Source organism: Thunnus maccoyii, chromosome 5 (assembly GCF_910596095.1).
Source record: "Thunnus maccoyii chromosome 5, fThuMac1.1, whole genome shotgun sequence".
NCBI classification, from domain to species: domain Eukaryota; kingdom Metazoa; phylum Chordata; class Actinopteri; order Scombriformes; family Scombridae; genus Thunnus; species Thunnus maccoyii.
The window spans coordinates 16,159,742-16,180,229 of NC_056537.1; the positions used below are offsets into that span (position 1 = coordinate 16,159,742).

At 37.9% G+C, this 20,488-nt stretch overlaps 4 protein-coding genes across 9 annotated transcripts in view; 3 read left to right on the top strand and 1 right to left on the bottom strand.

Moving 5' to 3' along the window:
- The first annotated feature begins 8,586 nt into the window (after positions 1-8,586).
- Positions 8,587-10,755, top strand: nr2e3 (nuclear receptor subfamily 2, group E, member 3). The gene is made up of 7 exons (XM_042411749.1): positions 8,587-8,774; positions 8,911-9,014; positions 9,112-9,375; positions 9,510-9,697; positions 9,792-10,032; positions 10,115-10,220; positions 10,377-10,755. The coding sequence occupies exons 1-7, from the start codon at positions 8,587-8,589 to the stop codon at positions 10,507-10,509; spliced, it is 1,224 nt and encodes a 407-aa protein (XP_042267683.1). The 3' UTR covers positions 10,510-10,755.
- Positions 10,756-11,774: 1,019 nt separating this feature from the next.
- stoml1 (stomatin (EPB72)-like 1) lies at positions 11,775-16,549 on the top strand. The gene is made up of 7 exons (XM_042411065.1): positions 11,775-12,101; positions 13,334-13,440; positions 13,533-13,682; positions 15,308-15,511; positions 15,591-15,801; positions 15,892-16,092; positions 16,260-16,549. Exons 1-7 carry the CDS (start codon positions 11,945-11,947, stop codon positions 16,454-16,456), a joined length of 1,227 nt encoding a protein of 408 aa, XP_042266999.1. The 5' UTR covers positions 11,775-11,944; the 3' UTR covers positions 16,457-16,549.
- A 98-nt stretch (positions 16,550-16,647) lies between these two features.
- Positions 16,648-20,191, top strand: LOC121896942 (cholesterol side-chain cleavage enzyme, mitochondrial). The gene is made up of 9 exons (XM_042411064.1): positions 16,648-17,164; positions 17,428-17,583; positions 17,724-17,923; positions 18,039-18,242; positions 18,400-18,560; positions 18,722-18,888; positions 19,226-19,304; positions 19,411-19,602; positions 19,690-20,191. Exons 1-9 carry the CDS (start codon positions 16,893-16,895, stop codon positions 19,810-19,812), a joined length of 1,554 nt encoding a protein of 517 aa, XP_042266998.1. The 5' UTR covers positions 16,648-16,892; the 3' UTR covers positions 19,813-20,191.
- Positions 20,192-20,193: 2 nt separating this feature from the next.
- The window catches only part of ccdc33 (coiled-coil domain containing 33), a 45,671-nt gene continuing 45,376 nt past the window's right edge, over positions 20,194-20,488 (bottom strand). For all 6 annotated transcript variants that reach the window (XM_042411070.1, XM_042411069.1, XM_042411067.1 and 3 more), the window contains one exon: positions 20,194-20,385. In XM_042411070.1, the coding sequence (XP_042267004.1) occupies positions 20,323-20,385 (63 nt within the window). In that variant the 3' untranslated portion in view covers positions 20,194-20,322. The remainder of the gene's footprint in view (positions 20,386-20,488) is intronic.

Sequence of the window (20,488 nt, forward strand, 5' to 3'; positions counted from 1 at the left end):
TAATCGTACTGTAATAAGCCTACACATTTACCTCACATATCATGTCTGCCTCATGACCTGTATGTTTGCTCATCTCCATCAACTGTGATCAGACTTTACTCAGTCAAAGTGTGTCTGTCTCTCTCTAGAGACCAATGTGGAATAGACTATAGACTCAGCTGTAAATGCTGCAAATAGTGATATATTTTGCAGCAAAAATATTTCAATATGACCTGTGAGGTTACAGGTGAGACTGCAGCTCAACATCTAGTACTTTGTGGCATTTCTTTTAAAGTATAGACAATCTATCATGCCTCACCTGGAGTTTCGCTATGACTTAAGATTTCCAGGGTATCCTCCAGTGTTTAGTTTACAGTGACTGTGGTGACATCTGTGACCAATTATTTTGATTTGTGAAAAACTACATGAAGCCACCCAAAGACCACACAAACTGAGTACAATCTGTTTCTCTTCTCTTCAATCTCTTTGCTTGTATAAATGACAAACATTTAGACAGAGAAACATTTTATTTGAGTTTTGGTTTGGTGTTGACACTAAAATGACCTCTAGGGGTTGCTGGTGATGCTTTTAAACTCCTGAGTTATCACCCCCATTACATTTTTACTATTAAGAGTAGACTCCTGGCAAATCATTTCAATCATTTATTCTTTTTAATATTTATTCAGAACATCATAAGCCAACACACAAAACAAGGTGAATGGGTCATTTTGTGTCAAAATTATCCATTCAACTGAGACATATCTCAAGTTTGAAACAATCTAATCATCTCAGTGTTACAGTTTTTCACAATTGTTTACACACTAAAAACGGAAGATGGAGCTCCCGATGGGTATGTAAAGCGTTACATACAAAACACAAGTGTCCCAAAATACTGCATTTTGGAAATGTTATGTTACTGTATTGCCTTCATGTGTGTTTATTTATATATGTTTGAGTAAATATACACTGCTGTAACAATCTTTTACAACCGACTACAGTGTAATGCTGAAAATACGAAAGGCATAAACCTGCTCATAAGACATTCATAGTAGTGTTTTGTGTTGAGCACATCAGCATGTTGTTGTTTGAAGATCTATTCATATGACAGTGTGTGTGTCATTTTGATGCAAAAAAAATTTCAAAAACATTTTGGAAAGAGATAAAACAGTTTTGAATGCAGTGTTTGCTTTTGCTAGAGATTGTACAGTTTTGCATTTTATGTTTTGGTTTTGTGTTTAGAGTTTTGAGAAAATGAGCCAAAGATTTAGAGAATGTGTAAACAATTGTGAAAAACTGTAATTTAAATTTAAATTTCCTGTAATTTATGTGCGATTTTCATACATACTATCTATATGGTTTTCAATTCCTTTGTCAGAAATAAATGTTTTGCAATAATTCTCTCTAATGTTAGTTTACTTGTTGAATTGAGTTAACATGACTTTGATATGGACTGAGACAACTGATTTTCTCATTGTGTGGATTACAGTAGTGGCAGCAGATGGCAAGGTGGGGCAATCCCTGGTGGCAATAGTGCTGACACCTCAGTCCTTCTACTTCATCTGACTTGGGGGGGCTGGGGGGTTCAGGAAATGCTGAACTGAACCTAACAAAGCTTAACCACGCAAGCCTGGTCAACCACTCTGTGTTGCTACTTGGAATCAAGTGCTGAGCAAGGCATAACAGAAGCTTATGCCATTATAGCAGGGCAGGATTATCCTGCCACGACATTTATGTGCCTTTATTAATTTGAAATTGTTAACTTTACATTTTCAGTTTGTACATAAAACTGCTTTTAATTTAGATAATTTTGTCCAGTTTTATGTTTTTTAATGAATACCAAAAGTTGTTTAACTATTTTTTTATCATAGCCCTAAAAGTAGACTGCGTTAGGGTTATGAATTCAAAGCTCATAAGTAAATTAAATACAAAGAAAATAATATCAAAAATAAAATCAATTATGAGATATTTTTTACGCCTTAGCAGCATGAGGCACCTCCTCCTTGTGCATAAAGAGGACACCGACAACTTTAAAAGTTAATCTCACTCTTTGACAATAGCTGACATTCAAGGGGATTATATCAAAAAGCTGCTTAGACTGATGCATAAGTTTGTGAACTGGCATTCAAGGGCATCCTCTGAATGATAATAAAATGGTGTCATGCACTTGTTTGCCTGCTGCAGTACATGTGCCTTCAATGTGTACTGCAATGCATCTGACAACAATGAAAAGTATTTGATATTTGTAATATGTTGAAAAGTAACTGCACTCTTAAACTTGTGAACAGCTGATCTGTCTGATCTGCCAAGCAACTGAGGGTTTTACTGGTGACGTACATTCAATCACCTGCAGGGCTCTGTCATCATAAATGCTTCCTCTAAATACATTAGTGCATCATAATCATCTGGTTGGCTCGTGGCAGCGAGCTGCTAAAGATTGGCTGCATCTGCACGACAATCACAGGGCTGAGGAGTGAGGAAATGTGACAGTTATCCCTGGCAGACAAAACCTCAAAGCAGCACTCTGCTGATGGCAGCAGCATCTTACTCATGCAGACAACTGGAGAGTCTGGCATCTAAGAAAAGACAGAAGTTACACATTTCACTATGATATGAATCTTTAACGTTACACTTTACTTACACTGTGCTCCAAATTGTTATGCACATGTCGTTCTTTTTTGTTTTTCCTAAACATTCAATACGATTAAGGATGTTTTTTATCCTCAATAATTATATTATAATGTGGATGTCATTACAAGCAAAACACCTTTTTTAATATTTGAAAAGAACTCAAAAGACATTGCTCCAAATTATTATGCGCAACGCAGTTTGAAAACATTCAAGAGGTCATAACCAATTTGAAACAAATCTGTTGTATTTGTTGCATGTCTAGATATTTTTTTTCAAGAAATAAATGCAATTTATAGAAAATAACATATTTACAGATCAAGTTCCACATTAATATATGAGCCCTTCTTTGAGATCACTTTAACAACTCTCATCCACTGAACTTGTAGGTCCATGTACAGTTCTGCCTGTTTTATATTTGAGGATGCCAGTATTGAGGAATACTACTGTCCACCCTCAAAGATCTTCCTTTTATGGATGCTCCACACGTGCTCAACAGGGTTGAAGTCAGGGGATGATGATGGCCACACCATTATTTTTTTCTCCCTTTATGCCCATAGCAGCCAAGGAGTCAATGGGTTTTTTTGCAGCATGGGATGGTGCATTGTCCCGCATGAAAATATGTAAATAAATTTGTTCTGGACAGCACGATTCTTCCTTTTATAACATGGCAGGAAATGGTTGGTAAGGAACTCCACATATTTTGCAGAGATCATTTTGACACCCTCAGGGACCCTAAAAGGATATACCATCTCATTCAACATTCCAGCCCAAAACATCACTCCACCACCTCCTTGCTTGCTTATTGGAACTGGGTGGCCCTTCACCAACCATCCAGAACTCCATCCATCCGGACAATCCAGTGTATCCATCAGTTAATAACACTGTTTGAAAATGAGTCTTCATGTATTTCTGAGCTCACTGCAAGCGTTTCTCTTTGTGAGCATTGGTTAGGTGCAGCCGAAATACAGCTTTACGCACAACTGCAAGCCTCCGAAGGATTCTGCATCGAGAGGTTCTTGGGACTCCAAAGACACCAGCAGCTTCAAATATTTGTTTACTGCTCAACGGTGGCTTTTTTAATCGCTGCCCTGTTAACACTATTAATTTGCCTGACAGAAATTTCCTCAATAACCTTTTATCTGACCAAATTCATCTGTGCACTGAATCACACACAAATCTTTTAACAGTTCGATGATCTCTCTTCAGTTTTCATGAAATATCAGTTGTTTTAATGCCTTTTGCAAGACATTGCACTATTTCAAGCTTTTCATCTTCTGAAAGATCCCTCTTGCTCCCCATATTCCATGAGAACTGAGACTTGCTTAATAATGTGGAACAACCTCTTTCAATAGGTTTCCCTTGAATTAAAATCACCTGGCAAACTAATTAACACACCTGAGATTGATAATAGTTGTCTAAAAAGAAAAGACTAATAAAACAGGCAAAAGCTTCCACTGAAAAACTAAAAACTAAGTGAACTGAAATCCTACTGATACGTCACTTGAATAATATTTGGAACACAGTGTGTGTAACTCATGCAGATGACACATAATAGCAAGCTATTATGTATAAAGATATTATCAGCAATAACAAATTTTACTTCAACTTACAAATTTGGAATGCTCTGCAACGTCCAATCAATCATTTTCCTCAGAGATGATCTTTGAGCATACACTTGTCTGCTAGTATTAAGAACGCAATAAGCTTGTTCTGCTCCACCTGACATGTGAGTGACACCTGTGTTATGTAATCTGATATGGGCCTCCAGATTACCATGCTCAGTACTGCTTAGGTCAGTATAAATATATATTTTAGTCTTATCCACATAGTAGGTTTAGATGGTGGACCACACCGAAAGACTCCAGTCTAGTCTATATACTATAAACTTCCCAAACACTGTTTATTATGTCAAAAATGATTATACATTGTCTTCACTATCTGAGCACAAATATGCATTTGTTTGTTTCACATTACATTTTCCTAAATTAGCTGGGAAGTGAAGTCAGATCACATGTAGTCACTAAGGTATGGAGGACTGAAATTGCCAAAATCAAAAATAAATAAAAGACTCAATGAATAAATTAATATGCCATTGAATGCACCAAAAATAATATTAAAAATATATGTAGACATTAATTAATTGATAAAATGTGACATAAATTAAAATTTGTTTTAATTTGCTTCTGTATTTATTTACCTTTGTACTAATTTACTTTTCCATTTGATTTATTAATCAATTTATTTTTAAATGTGTTTATTTACACATTTATTTCTGTATTACTATCCCTTTGCATTTCCCCCTATTTATTTCCCCAAACTAATTTATTTCTGTATTTTCTTTTTACATTTCTTTATGCATTTCTGCTTCATTATGCAGATTTTTGCCTTTTGGTTGATAGACACCAGAGTGCATAGATTGTTGGTTACATAACCCCAGAGTACAGGCATAGCCTCTTAGACATGCCTTGTTCTCACACCAGTGGCTAGGCTAGGAAGGAGAAGTGTTTGGTTTGAAAAGGGTAATGGCATAAAACCATAAACCAGAATCAGCAGAATCCCTTCCTGATTAATAACATATCTTAAACTTAAACTAAGAAAGAGTGGACACATCGATAACCAAGAAAAACTAATTCAGCCAGCATTACATTTCAAGCAAGCAATGTAGCCTATTTGCAATTTAGTCATAGGCTATATGAACATAATTTCTCTGCCTTGCCATTGACATGTATGCCAGTCAAATTCATATTTGTTGTATGCACTGCACAACAAAGCCAGTTTGTATAGCACCTTTAAAACACAGATGGAATTGAAGCAATTTAAAATGCCTTGCATAAACCAAAGAAATGCATTAGTACACCTTTAAACAAAATGTACAAACACAATGATACTTATATCAATATAAGTAGAAAAAATAAAATACAGAAAATGGCTTTTATGGTTTATATCTGTATGCAGCATAGCTAAATGCAGTTTACTGTGTTGTGACTTGAGCTACTACCAACTAACTGTTCTTCAAGCATATAAAAAATGTATTTATAAACGAAGAGCAACTACACTTTAAGTGACAAATAAAGATTTAAGATTGACTGTAGCCACCTGTTGTACCTGCTGTCAGTTGTTCCACAGGTGATAACATAGGCCTACTATATTTTGAGGTGCACAATACAAAGTTAATTAGCTAAATACAAATATAGACACACCCTGGGGCTAACAGGAGTGTCAAACACAGTAAATTACAACTATCCTGGCCTTTGAGTTCACAAATCTAAATTGTTTTGTCCCCCTTCCTGATTCAGACAACAGGTTTTGAGTTCAAATGGCTCTGGGGGCACAACCCCCTTCGACTGCCCCTAGTCTGTAATCCTTTTATACACCAGTTTAGGCCAACAGAAGGAGCTCTGTTTTCAATACTAATTTATCCAAAAATCAAGAGTGACTTAATGAGGATTACAGACGTGATACAAAGCAATCTGGGGACACAGCAGACAGTTATTTCAGTATCTTTAGTGTTGTGTTACTTTTGATCTGATTAAAAGCTGAACTATTAGCTATATGCAATAATGACTTTAGGCATAATTTTACTTGATAGATCTTTATAGAAAATAATCAGCACAGGTGTTGCTGTTTCAGATATTTCTTTGTGGTCATCCACTATATTAAAACTTAAGGTGAAGAGAAAAGCAGAAAATCATTCCAGAAGTCTTATTAACAGTAAATTACACTCGGGTCACTAATTAGGCAGATGGAGGCTCCAAAGAGCAGCCACCATATGGCAGAAGAATAGAATTAAGGGTCAACTTGTTGTTGCTCTTTCAATCTCTGTGCTAATTGTTTTTCTTCTCATTGCCCCCTTTCGTGATCCCCCTTCGAGAAGGAGACCACATTTCATGGAAGGTTAAGCTACTTTGCTGATTTGGGATGGCTGTTTTTCTCCAGAAGCCATTAGTGTCATTGACAGGGCCAATATGGCACAGAGGGAATGTCTTAACTGGACTAGTTGTGTAAGACTTACTGCGCTAACAGGAAGATGAAGAAATTAGGTGTAAAAGAAATTGGACAAAAAAATAAACATCACAGTATTTTGTATAGTACAGTATACAGTATACAGTATACATACAGTATATATTTGTTATCAAATAGTGCTGCTTGAATAGTTCAGTACTCCTAAAAGTTGATACTATGGTTATTGTCAAGTACTTGTGGATGATTTTAGCCTGCATCACCAGATTTAAAATATGCCAGATATTACACAACATCAACATCAAGTTAACATTGCTAATACTAATGCAGTCTAAAACTAAAGCTTTGCAATACATCTTACCTTCATGAAGGTTATACGGTATTGCTCAGGTTTTGTTGAAACTGACTTAGAGGGGTATTGTTTCAATGATTCAACTTTATGGTCATTTTGAATTCTAATATGTTGTCCACCCCATTTATATCAGAGAGGGTAATTGCTTTCTTTCTTCTTCTTTTTGCATAATTTAGGCACTAACAAATTCACAATGTGTATTTTGCAAAACTTAACGACCAGTAAAATCCAGTTTTTAAACAGTAATATTTCCTCTACATTTGTGGTCAAGTGTCATGACGAATCTTGTTCATAATAATACTATAATATCATGGTACTGTATATTATAGTTATACTATCATATGTGTCACCACAGCTTGTAATAATTTCATAACTTACTTGACTTTAAATTGTAGTTTTGATTGTAAGGTGCATCTCTGGATTGCTGCAATATTTAAAAGAACTGAGACAGGTTGTGTAGAATATTATAACAAATCAAAATTATACAAAATATCTTACACCAACAATGAGATGGTAAATGAGAAGTAAAAATATTACACGATAATGCACTGCCCACTTGATGGGCATGAGTGAGACCATTCTATGTAAAACACATGGAAAATAAGAATGAATAAGCTGATCTGGGAAAGGCATAACAAGGGAATCATTTAAACAACAGTGTTGACCAATCAGGAGACGCTGGTGACAATTACCATGCAGCAACAGCCTAATTCATGAAAAGTTATTTGACAGCAGTTTGGATTCAAAGAAAAATGTATGGATCCTTTTCTTTTCTAGTGTACACATTTGTTGAATATGTTTATGCCTGTAAGTGGCGTGACTGATTGATTTACCCTTATAGACAGTAAAGATTAAGAGGATGACAAATCAGCATTTGCTTACACAGCGCCTGGAGCTAATCTTCTTGTCTTCCTTCAGAAAGCCCCCAGACTACTCAGGCTCACACACTCACTCTGGCAGAGTGAAAAAGACAAGCAGTAACTCCATTGACTCCATATTACATCAGAAAACAACCAGAAAAAGGACATCAGCACTGGATCAAGATCATCGAGAATTCCTGAAGTTACTCTTTGAGGATCTCTGAAGAAATTGCACCTGAACTATAAGATTTAGTGGAAATAACTAAAATTTGACATCTTTTTTGTTGCCATGTGTCAGCACTTCACACGAAAGAAATGATCTGATCCAGCCAGACAACTACACCTAATATAGAAGAGAAAACTATTGGGAGTTATCTTCTATTTGTCTAAAAACTATTTCTTAAGTTCAGATATTAGAACACATATCAAAATGGAGGACCACATAACCAAAATATTTTCATCAGACAACTCTAAGGATTTCACAGATGGAACACAAGCAGGTGAGCCATTAATTGTTGTATTGTGCAAATGTTTCAAAAAGATTTTTAAGAAGTGCTAGACAATTGCAATCAAATTTAAAAAGAAAACACACAAATGATTTTGCTGTACAGCAGATTACGTTGTCAAAATAATGATGTCTTTAATGTTAAGTGAATTTATTCATAGAATAACTTTCAAGACTGTCACACAGTATATACATAATTTAATACATAATACATAATACACATAATTTAAAAACAGAATAAATAACTAAATAATCTAAAGCCTATATTTACAATTAAGTCTTAAATTATAAAGTGTAAAATAATGTTAAGTATTAATTTCTGCTCTCTGTTCTCTGCAGACATAAGTAAAATTCCAGGTAAAGCACTTGGCCATGGTCTGCTTTGTAGAGTGTGCTCTGATTCAAGCAGTGGTAAACACTATGGCATCTATGCCTGTAATGGATGCAGTGGCTTCTTCAAGCGCAGTGTGAGACGAAGACTCATTTACAGGTGAGCAAGAGCCAGACTGGACTTAAAAAAACAGTCAAAAGATAACAGAGAAATACATCTTGTGTAACAAATAATTTTGTACCTTTTAATATTCTGCTTGTCTTTATTCAGAAAAATATTTGTGTCAATATCACAGGTGTCAAGCTGGAACTGGCAAGTGCCCTGTTGACAAGGCTCATCGGAACCAGTGCCAAGCTTGTCGACTGAAGAAATGTCTCCAGGCTGGCATGAACAAAGATGGTTAGTAAAACAAACTCCCAATAAGTTCATTGTTCAGATAGATATTATTTCACAGTTGAAATCCTGATGACATATTATGAACTCGTCCCTTTGGCAGCCGTGCAGAATGAGCGACAGCCTCGCAGCACAGCACATGTTAATCTAGACACTTTAAGTGTGGACACTAAAAAGGAGCACCTGGCGACCACACGGGAACTCACCTCCTCTGCCGCCATTTCATCGGTCATCTGCAGACCTCTAGTCACTTCCTCTGTCACAACTTCTGCCACCGTACAGTCCTGCAGCAACCCGAGTAACAACCACCGCTTTATGGTCAGCCTGCTGACAGCAGAGACCTGTGCAAAACTGGAGCCTGAGGATGGTGAGATCAAAAACACAAGTGTGCACAATATGTAGTAGTCACAGAAAGTTAGAATAGTCTTTTCTGAAGTCAGCCTTTAAACTTCACATTATTGTACTGAACATTTGTGTGACTCTCTTTTTTCTAATGTGCAGTGGAGGAGAATATTGATGTGACAACCAATGATTCAGACAGAGATCGGACTCCATCAAACTGCTCCATGTCCCCATTCACCTCCAGCTGTTCAGAGAGTATATATGAGACATCAGCACGACTCCTCTTCATGTCAGTCAAGTGGGCAAAAAATTTGCCTGTTTTTTCTCACTTGCCATTTCGAGACCAGGTGAGACTGATTAATGTGTGTTTTTTGTAGATTTTCAAAATCGATTTACACATACATGGACTGTTGATGAGACTTATAAGTTTCCTGTCCTCAGGTGATTCTCCTTGAAGAAGCCTGGAGTGAGATGTTCCTCCTTTGTGCCATCCAGTGGTCCCTGCCCATGGACAGCTGTCCTCTTCTTTCTCTTCCAGATCTTTCTCCCACACAGCAAACCAAGATCGGATTCCCCACAGCTGACCTGCGGGTCCTAGAGGAGGTCTTTAATCGCTTCAAGGCTCTGGCTGTTGACCCCACTGAGTTTGCCTGCCTGAAGGCCATTGTGCTGTTCAAGCCAGGTAAGGAGTTATTCCTCCAGCAGTGGGTGTTTATTGGTGAATGACTGTACAGTGTAAATAATGTCTGCTGTTTGACTTGCAGAGACACGCAACCTCAAAGACCCAGAGCAGGTGGAGAATCTGCAAGACCAGTCACAGGTGTTGCTGGGTCAGCACATCCATTCAATGTACCCCAATCAAAGTGCCAGGTAACCCTTCTGCAACCCCCTTTCAGACTGATTACAAAGATCATCAAACATGAGAACATTTTGATGTTTTTCATCATTTTGTCATCATTTTCATCATTTTGTAAATGCAAGTATAGAAACATGAAGTTTACTCTTTTTTTGTTCCTGTCCATCAAGGTTTGGGAGATTGTTACTTCTGCTGCCATCCCTCCACTTTGTAAGCTCTGAGAAAATAGAGCACCTTTATTTTCAGAGGACCATTGGCAGCACACCCATGGAGAAGCTGCTGTGTGACATGTTCAAAAACTAAACAAGCATCAAGGGAAGCTGGATGGAAGCTTTTTCTGCCGGGAAAGCACAATAAACCAGCCCTCAAACAACATGTTTTCTCATTGTATATTTGAGAAGTCAAAATGTGAAAAAGGCTATAAGGTTTATGGCCATGTAATGCAATAAACATACACTTTTTGTTCAGTGATGATCACACCATTTGCTTTGTAAATATTACAATTACGTTATCAAGCTCCATTAACGCACAAAATTGTTCTTTGTAGGTACTGAGTTGCAAGGAAATGCATTTTTTATTACAGTTAAACTAAGATATGTATTTTGAATTGAATTATTTGTTCTAAATAAATATGGAAATTTTGTATTTGTCTTATTTGGCAGGTATATCAATCAATGTTCATTCAGAAACAGAACATGACATATAGTACAAGATATACCCACATAAACATACTACAATCATACAGGACATATAACTCTGGTCATTTTTACTAATATGATTTAGTGCCTGAATAATACATTAGCATGACTAATATTGGCATATTTGAGTTCACAGATAGTCACAGATATATTGGTACTGTTGTATATTTTAGCCAATATGTAACAATACGAGCAGTAACAGGGTAATGTTTTAAACTCTCAAATAACAATAATGGCCTAAAAAAATCAAAATCAGGATCTAATAAAGTTTTTTTTTCTGCTGGAAAATAAAGACAATATCTATTATTAGATTATTGAAGAGCTTGCTAAACGACATGGCTCAGTTTTCTTTCCCAAGGGAATCCTGGTTACTATGTAGCATCCTTTGTGAATTTTCCTGCAGCCAGGACAAAAACATAAATAAATGTGATTATGGAAGCCAGTTTGACAATATTTGTATTAAAAACAAAGCAAACAAACAAAAAAAATCCAGCCTGAGACGGGAGTTCATGAGATAAGGATTATATTTATAATCATCAACTTGGATCTCTGTCCTCGAATAGAGGAAGTTGGGTTACAGATAGGTGGCGGTAATACTCACATTTACAGATGAGTCCAACAGCAGTAAACACCAAGAAGAGACTGAGCATCAAAGCTCTGTTAGAGGCGTGGAATAAACAATTACAAGTTCACAGGGCATTATTTAAATATTTAAACGAAACAGGTTCAATATCCAGAATATAACGTTTTTATATTTTTTTTTTCCGCTTTCCGTTACACACCGCCTCACAGTAGGTGGCATCATGCGTCTTTAACGTTGGTTTGTAGTCCGCCAGTAAAACCAAAGAAGAAGAAGTAGAAACACGGAAGAACCTTATGACAGCTAGTAAACATGATGAGCTGAAGCTTCCTGTGTTTTGGTAATTTTAACTATCGTGTTAACTTCATTACATACAGAGACTTTGGCTGACGACTGCAGCGGGGACTGTTGAAGTTATGAAGTTGCTTTAAATTAGGAACAACGGTGATTTCACTTGACAATGTTTAACAAGTCGTATCAGCTGCTTCCTCAGAGGGACTCCACAACACCGAGGACACCTGGGTTATTTGTGTCCGCTGACAACTTCACACAGCCCGGCTACCACAAAGGACTTTCATTTGATTACATCCCCAATGTATCTGAAAACGACTTCAGTGGTAGGTAGCCTGGCTGGCTTGTTGGGACATTGTTGATTATTGACTACACAAACCAGGCTCAAATAACTGTCACTCCAAAATGTTTACCACTATAATAGTATTGTAGTTCACTGTGCTTGATCAATACTAGATGTTTGAAACAGTGATAAGTTGCCTAACCCATCATGTGTTTGTTTTCAACATATATTTTATCCTTAAAGTCTCCTTCCTCTCAAAAATGTGTTTTTCTTCTTGTTCCTTCAGTTGAATGTTTGAGCTTCACTGTGCAGAATGATGTATGTGCAGAGTTTGACACTTTAAGCCTGTTTTCACATTTATCTGCTGAAAGTGGAAAGTTTCTCTGTGCTCATTTAAAATCTGATTTTAAGGGGTGCGCCTATGAGCATGATTTGTAACATGACAACCAGTTTGGAGCCAATCCTGGTCCAAAATTCAACTCACACAAGTGTGATGTGGAAACTTGAAGCCTCCAGTGCACAAACACTGAGAATGGACTGTACGGTGAAGTAGGAGACATCTTGTGTCCAGCAGTTAAACTTCCGAAATCAACGATATTTGCATATTCATAGATGCTGAAATTATTAATGAGGGAGAGGGAGTAGATGCAGTTTTAAGGATTTTAATAAGATAATTGAATTTTTTTGTGGAAAAACCATATCAGACACAAATTATTATTCAAAATAGAGTCATTTATATACATCTTAAAACATGTCTGGAGGGGATCTTCAAGGGAAAATCAGTCACGCAGCCGGTGAAACACAGAATTCACACTGACTTGAATATTAAACATAATGAAATATGGACAACGTATCCTTAAACCCACCACACAAGCTAATATTGCACTTAGCCTACATGAAGTTTGGAGAGTTGCATGAAACAAATTTAAAGGGTTAAAGAATGGGCAAAATTTAGTTTGTAGTATGTCATGTATATTGAGTATGGCAAAGCTCCAAAAACAATGGTCCCCAAAATACTTATAATGCAACCCACTATAATGTTTCACGCGACCGTCCCTGTAGTAATACCATGGCTTTCAAGCACCACTCCCCCAAAGTAGCTTTCTGTAAAAAATTGACATTTTCTTAGTCTAGAAAGTTCCCTTCAATACCACAGAAGACATTATAACTGTCTTCATAGGTTGAGTAACACTCCTTGTGATGAGTAAGCTGATTTTCTTGTGTATAATTGCTGAAGCTCCCCATTAATATTGAGGTTTTTTTCTTTTCTTCAAGATACCTCCCAAGGCTGGTTGTCCTGGATTTGCAATCTGATTGTCATCTTCCTTGTCTACGTCGTCACCTTTGTAACCTTTCCTATAACAGGCTGGTTTGTGCTGAAGGTAAGCCAAAATCCTCTCCTCTTCACTTACTCCTACGACATGTCCACCCAGCTGTTGAGAATAATCATAACCAACTCTAATCTTGTCCGCAGACTGTGCCTAACTATCAGAGGATAGTAGTGTTTCGCTTGGGTCGAGTTTGTCCCCCAAAGGGTCCTGGTATTGTCCTCGTACTGCCCCTCATTGACCAGTGGCAAAGAGTAGACCTGCGTACCCGTGCTTTCAACATCCCTCCTTGCCAGGTAAACCACCATGCATGCCACTGATAGTCAGCTGTTGTTAAGTCTTTAAACACTTAAAACTCAGGGCACAGCTAGTTTCTCTCAGTGTCTCCTAAAAGTTGTTTACACAATGTCTTGACTAAAAACAAACTTAAAAAAATCAAGCAATGTTCTTGAACATTAAACAGGTTTACTGAAAAAAAAAGTTATTTATCAGGATACTTAGAGGTTTTCTTCATTGTCATTTCTTCTTTTTGTGGACCGGGGATTTTCTTGTAAATGAGCAAGCTTTTCAAGTATTTACAGAAAATCAATTTAAAATCCTTTATAGATGTTTGCTAGAGTGGTGTTTACTGATTTAACTAGTAAATATGGGGTTTACAGACACATAGAGTGGGTCTTTTGATTTAATTCATTAGGTAACCTGCACATAGATCATTGGCAGTGTAATCATTTATACAGTGTGTATAAGTATAGTTCTGATAACATACAAATGGAAAATCACTGGCTGAGTTTTGGCAGGACCTACAGACAACTTACACTGGCAAAGACAGTGACACAGTAATGAAAACACAGTGGTGTAGGAAGTTGTTCCCAGATAGTTCTTAAATATTAATAATGAAAGAAATGTTACAGCAGGCATTTGGTTAGTCAGAATCAGAGGTTTATTTCAGGATTATATACAGGATTGTTTTGGGATAGTTTATTATTTAAATATATTAGACTTATTCAAGTCTCTCTGATCCATTGGTCGTTGTTTGCATCTGAAATCTGAAGCTACACACTTTACCATCTAACCCATTTTCATCTTCATTACAAGCACATCGTCTTGTGTCACTATTTAACATTTGGATGTTATACTTACACAACACACATTGTTGCTCAACTGTAGTGAATAAAATCATCATTTCTGTTAGCTGTGTGTGTTTTATTTTGTCCCAGAGGTGGCAGTCTTGGTGCACAGTTGATCAGTGTGAAACTGGAGAGAATAATTTGATACTGGGAGAACTCACTGCATTTAAACAGAGCCAAGAAGTTTGTACTTTGTATTCTGTACACCATTTTAGACTTTGCACTTTGGAAAAACTCATATTGTATAACCTTGAACATGTAACCATTTAGTTTATGCTCATCTTTGGTTTTGTTCATGGTCTGGATCCAAATAGGGAATAGTTTCATCTCGGACATGCTACAGTTAGCTTATTTTCCTGAGTGTTTGACAGCTTTGATGAGATCTGGCACTGGATCCCACACACATCCTGATACTGTTTCCCACACTCCTCGACTATAAAAAGTATGTACGCTTGGTACCTGACATCAGACTGCAATTACACTCTGTTGTGACTGTATGCTGATCCCTTTGCAAGGTTTTTCATTAAAGGCTGAAAGACAACTTGGTCTTTGTCAGTTTTATTTTCAGATTTCCACCACAAAGTCAAGCTCATGTATCTTGTTTCTTAATGGTTTCAAGACTTTCCATCTAAGTAGTCAGGAATTGTCAACTGTATATTCAGTCCAACATAATGAACATTGCTTAGTCAATAACGGCTTTAAGAATGAAGAGGAGATGAGACAAATGTTAAATTGCCAGGGTTAGGTCTGAGTAAAATCCATATAAAATATGAAATTTTATCCTGCTTCTGTAGGTGACTTCTCGGGATGGCGGTGTGTTGTCAGTGGGAGCAGACATCCAGTTCAGGATCTGGAACCCCGTCATGTCAGTGGTATCAGTCCAGGACCTGAACGCCTCGACCAGGATGACAGCACACAAAGCTTTGACTCACAGCTTGGCCAAGAAGACTGTCAGAGAGATCCAAACTGAGCGAGTGAAACTGGGAGACTATCTCGGAGTAAGACAACACTGCAGTTACCCTCTGTTGCCTTTTTACTGTATCACTTTCAACTTACATTCTGTCTTGCTCTCTATAGATGGACATTAATGAGATGACTCGGCCCTGGGGGCTGGAGGTAGACAGGGTAGAGCTGACCCTAGGCTCTTTACTGAAAGCCCCAGAGGAAGGCCCCTCTGGACCCCTCATCATGCCTCCATCTGTACCTGGACTTGAAGGCCTCACTGGGCCCATTCAGCAGCTGGCCATGCACTTTCTGGGCCACAGTAGCAGTTCACATCCTCAACAAGGTATGGCCACACACTCAGAGCGGCTTTTGTGCAACACCCATTAATGTAATGATAATCTTGTATTATACAGCTTTACCTTTTTCTCCGTAGAGGACAGTGTAACTTTTGCAGATGAGCTCAGCAGTGTCCCTCAGGCCGTTGGGACCACACCAGGTTCTGTTGAAGAGCTGCTCGATGGCGTCAAGCTTCTCCTCTCTGAAACTTTGGTGAAGCAGGTCGAGGCCTCCTTCCAGTTTAACATCAGCTCAGAAGATGGACAACATCGCAGCTACTATGTGGATTTGAGCAAAGGTGATGGTTCATATACTGTTGAAAGTCTGTTTATAACAGAGGATTTGACTTAAAGTTGTGCTTAATCTGTTTAATGATGCTAAAATGATTGGTGTAAATAGAAATAAAAGTACAGGTACATAACTATCCAATATCTCCATTGTCTCTATAAACTGTGTGTTCTGTAGGAAGCGGCACAGCTGGAGCAGGGTCTTTCTGCCAAGAGCCAGATGTAACACTGAGTATGAGTGACAGCGACCTTCTGGCCATGTTCCAGGGCACGCTACGACCATTTGCTGCTTACACCAGTGGCAGACTTAAAATCCAGGGAGATGTTAAGACGGCCATGAAATTGGAGGAACTCATAAGGCTGCTTAGGAAATAGTAAAATTTGTATAGTTTATTTATTGAATCCTTATTTTTAACTGTTTTTCATGTATGCACTGATTGCATTTGTTATAAACTGAATTTTCTCTTATGACCTTGTCTTTCTTCAAAAATTAAAGCAAATGCTTGTTTACAAAGTAATAGTAATAATCTTATTAGTGTCTGACCACTTTTTTTCCTGAGGGTTTTGCGGGATGCTATGATAGCAAATAAAATATTCAGTTAGTAACACAGCTCAGCAGTGCTATAAACAGACATACTGTGCTGTGGTGTATTTTTATCACGCCGTTAAGTTCAACTGGAGCCTTGATCAACACATCAAGGGGGGATGACTATTTGGACCAGCCTCCTATTGCACCAGATGTCCCTGGGAGAATCAGAGGTGAGAGAGCTGCTGCTGAAGATAGAGCAGAGTGAGCATTTTGGTTGCCAGGATGGCCAGGTGGAGTGTGTGGCGCAGGTCTGTAATGTTACCCCTGTCCTGGACAGAGGAGCTGACAACATCAAGAATGCGCTACAGCAGCAGTATGCCAGTGGTCAGACAGGCACACACAGAAAGCACCAGCATTGTTAGGCCTTTCAGTGAGATTCCTGGGCTGTGGAAGAATGGGGTGGCCAACTTGTACAATTTCTGGAAACTGGATGGCTTCAGAAATCTTCACCGCATCATGTTGCAGAACTTCAACACTTTTGGACCCATTTACAGGTACGGAAGACGAGGCAGTATGCATAAATCTTAAATAGAATGATAAAATAACTGTTTGCATGACAGTAATCTTTATCAACTATCTTAAGTAGACAAAACATTTGACGTCAGGGTTTGTTACTATTTTCTGGTACAAATAAAAACATTTTTTGTTTATGAAAAATATCCCTGTGACCAATAATCTACAAGGTCAAGTCTTCCAAAAACATGCAGCTGATATTGCATTTTATGCCATTCTATTTCTTTCTCTTTCTATATTTCAGAGAAAAAATAGGTTACTATGAAAGTGTAAATATCATCAACCCAGAGGATGCTGCCATCCTGTTCAAAGCAGAGGGACATTATCCTAAAAGGCTGAAAGTTGAAGCGTGGACATTATACAGAGACCACAGGAATCGTAAATATGGAGTTTTACTAAAGTATGTGCAGTTATTATCATCTTCTAAGTGTATTAATTAATTTTTCTTTGACACTTACCCTGGCACTCACTAAAACTCTCGGTTTTAATAAGTACTATTTAGCTAGAGTTACTCTAAGTTAACACTGAATCTTCCAACAGGAATGGAGAAGACTGGAGATCAAATCGGGTAATTCTCAACAAGGAGGTGATCTCCCCGAAGATGCTGGAAAACTTTGTGCCTTTGCTGGATGAAGTGGGCCAGGATTTTGTGGCCAGAATACACAAAAAGATAAACCGAAGTGGCCACAACAAATGGACCACAGACCTCTCTCAAGAACTCTTTAAATATGCACTAGAATGTAAGAGTAACTTTTCTATTTCTTGAGTAGAATTTATTTCACTCACTGCAAGTCAGTGCATTTGGTTTGCCTCATATTACTTTCTTGTGTCTCATGTTTACCCTGTCCTACACAGCTGTGAGCTCAGTGCTGTATGGTGAGCGTCTGGGTTTGATGCTGGACTACATTGATCCTGAAGCTCAACATTTCATTGACTGTATCACCCTCATGTTCAAGACTACCTCACCCATGCTGTACATACCTCCTGCTCTACTCAGGCGGATTGGGGCGAAAGTGTGGCGGGACCATGTGGAGGCTTGGGATGGCATCTTCAACCAAGGTAGAAAAATCTAGATGAACACAAATAATTGCCTTTATTAGCCATCACACTAACACATCACAGTGGTCCTGAGATGCATTAGAACAGGACACCAATGGCTTTTATCATTGTTTATGCCACAGTCTCTTATTTCATTGGCTGTGCTTTGGCTCATCAGCGGACCGCTGCATCCAGAACATCTACAGGCAGTTACGTCAGGAGACTGGCAATCAAAAGAAATACCCAGGAGTCCTGGCCAGCCTGCTCATGCTGGACAAGTTATCCATTGAAGATATCAAGGCCAGTGTCACTGAGCTAATGGCTGGAGGAGTTGATACGGTAAAAATAGTCTGAACACATGTAGATACAATGCAAAAATTCTTTCCAGAATGTGACTTGCTGCCAGCGTTTTTAAAGACTGCAACTGTGTTAAAGGACTCAACAAACAAAGCGACTTTAATGTGGATTCTGTGGTGATTAATCCTGTTTGTGTGTTTCAGACTTCTATCACCTTGCTGTGGACGTTGTATGAACTGGCCAGACACCCCAACCTCCAGGAGGAGCTGAGGGCGGAGGTAGCTGCTGCCCGGGCTGAAAGCCAGGGAGACATGCTGGAGATGCTGAAGCGGATTCCTTTAGTTAAAGGAGCTCTGAAGGAAACACTAAGGTGAAAAAAATGGTGGTATATAATGCTAATGACACTGCAGAGATGGCAGACAGTCTAACCCTTCAAATGTACAAAATGCACTTTGTGTTTGCTCAAAGTGAGAATTCATTTGAAATACCCACATCTGCAACTTTGGTAATATAGTCAGAGTCATATTAGTCAGTTATTTCCTTAACTCCATAATTGTTTAGGATAGAACACTTTCATATGTGCAACAATACTTTTTCTATTAACCCATAGCTGTTTTGATCATGAGCTTTTGTTATTTTCCAAATCTGCAATCTACTGGCACAAACTTAGTAAGTCTATAATATAGAATTTTACTTTCATCCCTCAGGTTACACCCAGTTGCAGTGAGCTTGCAAAGATACATAGCAGAAGATATCATTATTCAAAACTACCACATTCCAGCTGGGGTAAGAGGAAGTTAAAAATACAGAATAAATCATCCAAACATGTTTTTGTATTTGAGAGTTTTTTATAAGAACTGAGCAAGTGATTGACATTTTTGTTTGTGTTTAGACTCTGGTCCAGTTAGGACTGTATGCAATGGGAAGAGACCCCAAGGTGTTTTTCCGTCCGGAGCAATATCAGCCCTCCCGCTGGCTGAGGACAGAGACCCAGTACTTCAGGAGCCTCGGCTTCGGCTTTGGCCCACGCCAGTGTTTAGGACGCAGAATAGCTGAGACGGAGATGCAAATCTTCCTTATCCATGTAAGATATACTGAGAATCAATCGGAGTTTCACCATGTTTTGTGACATATTTGCACAGCATATTAACTGTATGTTCTGCTTCTGCAGATGCTTGAGAACTTCAGAGTGGAGAAGCAGCGCCATGTGGAAGTACAGAGTACCTTTGAGCTCATTCTCTTACCAGAAAAGCCCATAATATTGACTTTGAAGCCCTTACACAGTAGTCGGTAACACCAAGTATGCAACATGATGAATGATTAGTCAGACTCATTTTTATAGCCCCTAATCACAGTTATATGCCAAGGGCTCAAATCACTACAATATAAACACAAAAGAAAATCTTCAAACATTAGACACTGATGAGAAACAAAAAAAGGCAAAAATGTGCATTAACAAATTACCTGAGTAATTCCATAATAACTGAACAGAGTAATTATATGGACTGTATATTACTTCATGAGTAATGATGAACACGTGTAGTCTATGTGTGTGTACAATATATTGAAAAAATGTACAGAATCTTTATTCCTTGTGTACATGGCAAAGTATTTTAACGTTACTTATCTATGTAAAACAGTGATGAATAAAACAATGCAACTGATACAAAATATGTCTTGTTATGTGTAATTTATTACATATTTTAATATCTAATACATATATTGTATCAAAATATCTTTTTGTAACATCAAATTTGAAATAATGTCTGTGTCTGGGTGAACAGGTGAATTGATCATTTGCAGATCATTTTACAGGCTTCTGCTTCCTCTGTCTGCTTTGCTGATGTAAGGAATGTGATACAGTCCTCTGTAAGCAGAAGAAAGCAGCATGGAAAATAATTCCATGTCAAATACTTTTTAAAAATACAATGATTACGTGCAGCACAATATGAAAAAATGATGGGTAACTG